Source organism: Poecile atricapillus, chromosome 4, assembly GCF_030490865.1.
Source record: "Poecile atricapillus isolate bPoeAtr1 chromosome 4, bPoeAtr1.hap1, whole genome shotgun sequence".
NCBI classification, from domain to species: domain Eukaryota; kingdom Metazoa; phylum Chordata; class Aves; order Passeriformes; family Paridae; genus Poecile; species Poecile atricapillus.
In genome coordinates this window covers 67,481,666-67,488,184 of record NC_081252.1, presented here as the reverse complement: position 1 = coordinate 67,488,184, position 6,519 = coordinate 67,481,666, and the positions used below count along the sequence as shown (strand labels likewise).

At 46.1% G+C, this 6,519-nt stretch overlaps 1 protein-coding gene across 3 annotated transcripts in view; it reads left to right on the top strand.

The window, feature by feature from the left end:
* Positions 1–2,222: 2,222 nt before the first annotated feature.
* The window catches only part of SH3BP2 (SH3 domain binding protein 2), a 37,013-nt gene continuing 32,716 nt past the window's right edge, over positions 2,223–6,519 (top strand). Inside the window, exons 1-2 of one of the 3 annotated variants that reach the window (XM_058838878.1) lie at positions 2,223–2,750; positions 3,526–3,580. In XM_058838878.1, coding sequence (XP_058694861.1) covers positions 3,564–3,580 — 17 coding nt within the window. In that variant the 5' untranslated portion in view covers positions 2,223–2,750; positions 3,526–3,563. Of the gene's footprint in view, positions 2,751–2,778; positions 2,966–3,525; positions 3,581–6,519 lie in introns of those variants that run through there. The other 2 variants (XM_058838880.1, XM_058838881.1) reach the window with 2 other exon arrangements.

Here is a 6,519-nt window from a genome sequence, read left to right as displayed (position 1 = left end):
TCTGTATTCTAGAAGAATGGAGGTGAAAGCAATATCAGAACTATAGTCCTTTTGATCTGATTTGCCATATGCAAATTTGAAATAATATTATGAAGATGTAGAGATAAATGATGTAAACCAGATTTTTCTCCTGAAGTAGACCATGTCAGACTAACCTGACCATTCTCTTTGATAAGAACATTATAGGTTATATTTTCTGATAAATTTAGTTTGGAATGTTTGCTCACAACAGCAGATTATTGTAATTCAAAATAATTGGATGGCTTAATTCAAGAAGCATTCAAACAATGCTCTCAAGCACATGGTGTGATTTTTGGGGTATTCCTGTGCAGAGCCAGGAACTGGACTCCATGATTCTTGTCTGGGTGCCTTCCAACTCAGGTTATTCTGTGATTCCACAGTTTCAAGAGTATGCATTATGTGAACTGATGAAAGCTTCATATTCAAGTAATGAGTTTATTTGTTTGAGACAATTGAGAAAGCAAGCTCGTAAAATAACTGTGATTTCCTGATGTTACACAAGTGTGATCCTAAAAAGTACTGGGCACAGCTTTTCCAGCAGGAATGAGCAAGCCTCCAAGTCCTCCCAGCTGGATCACTGCATACAAATCAGGTCACACAGAAAGCTTAGCTTGTACAGAAGCAAAATCCAGCTCAGAAGAGAGATGGAGAAGGGTCTGTTGCCCTGTAACACAGTTTGGATCAGGGCTTAGACTTTGGTTTGGGGGTGGGGAATATTTTCCTTGCGGAGGACCAAGTGTGCCTTTCCAACACGTTTGGCAGCCCACCCGCTAGCACGCTCTGCTATCCAGTAATAACACACACAGTAATTTGAATCATGGGCTGTACCCTATAAAATGAAATCACAGGGCATAATCAGCCAACAAAGTGAAGGTTCCCCACACCTGCTTGAGCTTAATGCATTAGTCTGCCTTCTCTGGAGACTGAAAGTTCTGGGTTTACTCAGGCAGGAAAATAAATGCTGTAATTTCCACCAAGAGTCAGAATGTTCTGACACAGAGCTCACTCCAAATCGGTGGAAGAGCTACATTCAAACAGCTTTCCTGTGGCCTTTATATGGGACTTGTGTTACCCAACCTGCCCACGGCTGTACACAGCTCTCAGTCTTTGTGCAACAGAAACCTGAGGCTGCTGTTGGCTGGAGCTGTGAGAGAGCTTAAGAAACTTCATTTTCCTTAGGCCCTGGCAGTGCAATGCCTTCTTCATAGGCAGAAATTATCTTTCTGTTTACACAGAGACTCCTTCACATCCAATAGCAGGTGTTAACAGCACTGTGTTTATGTTACAAACCAATCCAAAGTCATCACCAAACCCCAATTCCAGCTTTAGTCAGTCTCTGTTGTACTTTAAACACGTGGATTTTAATTTCAAAGACCAGGACCCCTCTCTGTTGTATTCAGAAGAGGGACTCTATTTGCTACTTCATACTACAAAGTTCTGTGAATGACAAAGAGAAACACTAATAAATAGCATTGACAGGAAATATTGCATCACCACCTTATTTTCTGACCACAGAAACTACTCTGATACCATCATAAAGGTCAAAAGCTTTAAAAGTGGGTTGGAGTATAAGCTGTGTAATCACTAAAGAAATCTGCTTCTTTTTATTCAAACAAGCCTCAGAATGATACACAGATCAATGTTTTAATAATACTGCCTTATAGAGTGCTCTCTTTTCAGTTACATTCTTATTACAAAAGTAAATGGAGTTAAAACTTATCACTTTGTACCTCTCAGAATAGTAATTAGTTAATAGTAATAATTTTTACACAGGACCCGTGGGGCAGTGCCCGCATGGGCTCCGATGGACGCTGGTAAAGGAACGTCACCTTTCTATGCTACAGCCTCCTTTCTCCCTGTCCCGGTGCCTTCCAGGCAGGCACCTGGGTCACGCCCTGCTGCCAGTCAGATAAAACCCGCTTCCAGGTCACGTCCTCCGGAGCTGCAGCTTCTGGAGGTGGTGGAGTCACGGTCCCTGAGGTGTTAAAGGGAAGGATACGCGGCACTCAGTGCCATGGTCTGGTTGGTATGGTGATGTTCGCTCATAGGTTTGAGCGGACGACCTGGAGTCACTGATGCTGTGCCAGGTGCACACAGACCCGAAGCAGTGGCCGCCGGTGGTTCACTGCCCTGGCAGACCCGAGCGGCGGCCGGGCTGGGGCCGGACCCCGCAGAGCCCGGGAGGGGCTGCGCTCCGCGCCCGCCCGCAGCTCCAGGGGCGGCTCCCAGGGACAATTCCCAGGGGCGGCTCCCACGGGCGGTTCCCAGGGGCAGCCCCCCGGGGCGTCTCCCACGGGCGGTGCCGGCGGGGCGGGAGGCGGGAGCGGAGGCCGGCCCGGCCCCGGCAGGTGAAGGAAGGGGCGGGCGCGGGGTGTGCTGGCCACGGTGGGGATGAGCGGCCGGTGCAGCGGTGGCGGCTGCCCGCGGAGCTGAGCCGGGCTGCGGCGGAGCTGAGAGCCCCGGGCCGGCGGTGGCGGCTGCCCGTGGAGCTGCGGCGGAGCTGAGAGCCCCGGGCCGGCGGTGGCGGCTGCCCGTGGAGCTGAGGCGGAGCTGAGAGCCCTGGGCCGGCGGTGGCGGCTGCCCGTGGAGCTGAGGCGGAGCTGAGAGCCCTGGGCCGGCGGTGGCGAGCCCCTGTCCCCGCGGGCTGGCGGGAAGGGCTCCCCTGTGCCCGCCTCTCCCGGCCCTCTGCCCGCAGCGGCGCTGCCGGAGGGCGCCGGGAAACTCCTCGGGTGAGTCACGGGAGGCTCGGGAAGCGCCGGGCCCCCGCGGAGCCCCAGTGCCGGGCGGGGAAAGCCGCGGGGCTGGCGGCCCCAGGAGCGGCCGGCCGGGCTCCCTGGGGAAGGTGCGATTCCCGAGGCTCTGAGGGAAGCAGTGGGGAGACTCCAGGTGTCTGCTGGTCCATGGGCTGACACCTTCGGTTCCGTGCCGCTTTGCTCACCTGCAGGTGGGAGGTGGGATGGAGTGAAGTCATCGGTGTGAGTCCGCCCGTGGGGAAAGGAAAGGCTCTTCTGGGGGCAGGAAAAAGGTGTAGTTGCTTTCCTTTGGAAAGGGAAGAATGAAGGAGCTGTATTACCCACTTGTGCAGAGCTGTGGCTTTGTTGTTGAGTTAGGAGCATCAGGAATCATTTCCTAGCATGTTTCCATTTATATATACATATATGCTAGAAGATGAGGCAAGACGTTTTAGAGTTGAAACATAGAAGTGAAACTTAGGGTACAAATGCATTGTGCAGCATTTTCTTTAGTGTTACTATCTACTTTAGTCTTGCATGCCCCCTCTTTACTTGGGTCCCATCTGTCGCTCCAGTCTAGCTGTGCACTTCGCGTCCATCCGCAGGTGTGATGTGCAAGCTATGTGCTGTGCCTCTGGGAGCAGTAGAGAGCGAGGACACCTGGCATGTGCTTATTTAATTTGTCAGCTTTTATCCCCAAGTGACCAGTGCAAATTGGATATTGCTATCCCCAATGAATTGAGATGGTGGATAAATGTTTCCCCTCCTACAGGGAAGGCCTGTCTGCTAGGACCATTTTCTGGAGTCTTGATGCTGACAAAGTACAGGTCAGTAGTGGGACTGAACCAACCTTGTGCTGTGTCTAAATTCGTCACTACAGGTGCAGAAGTTCCTGAGTCTCCTGGTTGTGTGTGTGCTTGGCCTGGCTGTGCATTGAAATTTCCTCTTGGCAATTAGTTGCATTAAACTAGTATGTTTCTTACTGCAAGAAGCAGTTTTCCACTTTTTCTCTGCTCTAAGGGGTAATGTGTCACAGTTTATGAAATAAATTTAGATCTGAATAATTATACACCTCTTCTGTTTATTTTTGGTTGTATTTGTACAGGAAATGTAGAGCTGAAGCCTCTGCAGTTTATTTCCTTCATGCATCTCTTTCACGCTTTAGACAAAAGCAGAATTAACTTGCTCTTTTTCTTTTAGGCATAACACATTTTGTTCCCTTCCTGTTGCAGTATTTTAGAGCCATCTTGCCATTGCAGGAGAGCTGATTAATAGATACCCCTTGCCAATATTCCATTACTGTGGAGTCAGTACTGGGTCAGCTTTGTGGTGGGTTAAATGCTGCTTCCTGTTCGTAATTTTTTTGGTTTAAACTCTCTCAGCTTTCCGTGAGCTTTTCCACAAAGCAGAACAACTTCATGCTAAAAGGTCCAGAAAATAAAGAGCTTTTTAGAAAAAGTTATAAAGGAGAGAGGTGCAGAGATGACAGTCCTAGAAAGGGTTAAAGGGTTTGAAGTTATCAAAGCAGTAAGAATGAACACACCAAGATAAGTTCCTGCAGAAACCTCGGGCAGGGCTGTCTGAGTGAGAATTCCAGTGTTTGAGGCAAATCTGACCAGCTGACTGTGAATCTGTAAACTCCTGCAGGCAGGTGAATCCCTTGTTCTTTGAAGACCAGATTTCCAGTCAAATATTATTGCTAGAAAATTTAGCTTGCCTACAAAAAATGCCAAATAGGGAGGCATGAAAAGCCTCCTTCTGCAATTTAAGTGGATGTGAAGCAGTCTCCTTTGACAGAAAACCAGGCATGGCAGCCACTTTGGTAATGAGTGTTAGGTAGAAATGGAAATGCCTTAAGAAGTGTTACCTTGTTCTTTACACCACTGAAACACAAACATGGATGACCAAAAGGTACATATGTATTTGTCATTTTACCTGTGGGAAAAGTGCCTCTGACACTCAAACCTGGTGGTTGCAGAGTTGCTCTTTGCCCCACAGCCCTCAGGTTTCTGGTGCATTTATTGCTCTGCATTACAAGATTGCAGGAATAGAAGTGTGTGTTTTAACCTGACAACATTGACTTTTTGTTGGTGCATCTTCCAGTCTGTTTGGCATAGGATCTTAGACAATAGGTAGCTTATGCTTTTGTCAGGCTATCCAACAATTTCATAAGTTGTTTGGAATGTTCAGCCCTGCAGGCATTGTGTCCATTAATTGTTTCTGGCTTAAGCCCTGATCTTGAAAGTACTTGCAGATGTAAGTAACTCTACTATTTGTCAACTTTTAGTTTGTATTACTGAAGGATTAGGATCTTGGCTTGTTTGCTACTTCTACTGGGCCTTGCAGGAAAGTTCATAGAAGCTCAGACTCTCAGTAGCATTGACTAATAGCTCTGTAAGGAATGATGAGGACTCCCAGCAGCTACCAGGGAACAGCCAGAATAAGTTGGTTTTGTTTCGATTTAAAAATATTAGTTGATACAATGATTCTTCCATGGTGTGTTTTGTCTTCTAATAGAGATTTTTTTTATATAGAAGGCAGAAAAGAACCTCTTTGATGTTTATTCCCCTCTTGTGTAGCTAAGCATTCTTCTGGCCTTTTTTTTTTTTTAGGTAAACTTACTCCATGAAGGCATTTCCTCATAACATTTTTTTTCACAATTGCCTTGGAACCTGTACTGTAGTGGAACTGTGTTTCTGTTGGGAATGACTGTTGGATGTTGGGAAGGGAGTTGGAGAGTGTAGAAATCAGGGGGATTTAAGGCAACCTCAAAGGTTATGTGAGGCTCAGTCATTTCTGTAAATACAGTACTGAAGGAAATGTGTATTTCTTATACTGTTATCACATGTACACATGTCACTGTCTGTTCCTCCAAAATTTGTGAGCCATTGCTAACTCTTGTTAGCAACACCTCTCTCCTATCAACATTGCTTGCTTTGTGCTGGAAGGACTAAATGAGTTATGCCTCTTGTGATATGTTGAGGAGAGAGTTGAAGGCACTGAAGTTTTGATCAGTATAACTACACTGGGTATGGTTGTAAACATAAGAAATTATTTATCATGTTATAGATTACAAGCATATGTATCTCTGGTTTGCTTGCTTTAGATGACTAGACTAGAGCACACAGCAGAATTTCTCTACACTATGCTTTTTAAGAGGAATATTGTGTCTGCAGTATTTCTCCAAGCTTTGTTTGAAGGTTTTTTCAACATTGTCTCTTCTCCACATGCTTCTATGTTGAATTTCTTAATTTTTCCTTCCAAAGAAAGGGAATTGAAGAATCTAGATTTCATCTCACACATGCAGGAATTTGAAAACAATTTATCTCGAGATAAGGGATTAATTTTAAGTAAGGCAATAGTTAGGGCAGAATGCAGAGACATTAATTCCTATGGAAACAAACCTAAATGTTGTTCTCCCCCTATTGCAGCATACCAGCATAACTGAAATATTTATTTTGTTTGTGTGCCAGCTCATTTCCTATAATGACCAAGTTCTTATCTCCTCCAAGGTGGTGTTATTGCAGTAGTTATGCATATCTGAATATCTTTGGCAGAAAGATACTTCAGGATGATGTACAGTGCAGAGAGGAATTGCAATCACTCAGAAATCAGACCTTGGCAATACTTATGGCAGCAGACTCTGATTTTAGGAGCAGAGAAGGGAACGGCTTGCATGCCTATTGGGAGGATTCCTCTTGTGTGTTTTTGCTGTAGTCACAGGCTGGTTTAAACAGGTTAATTCAGGGACACCTAATGTATAGCT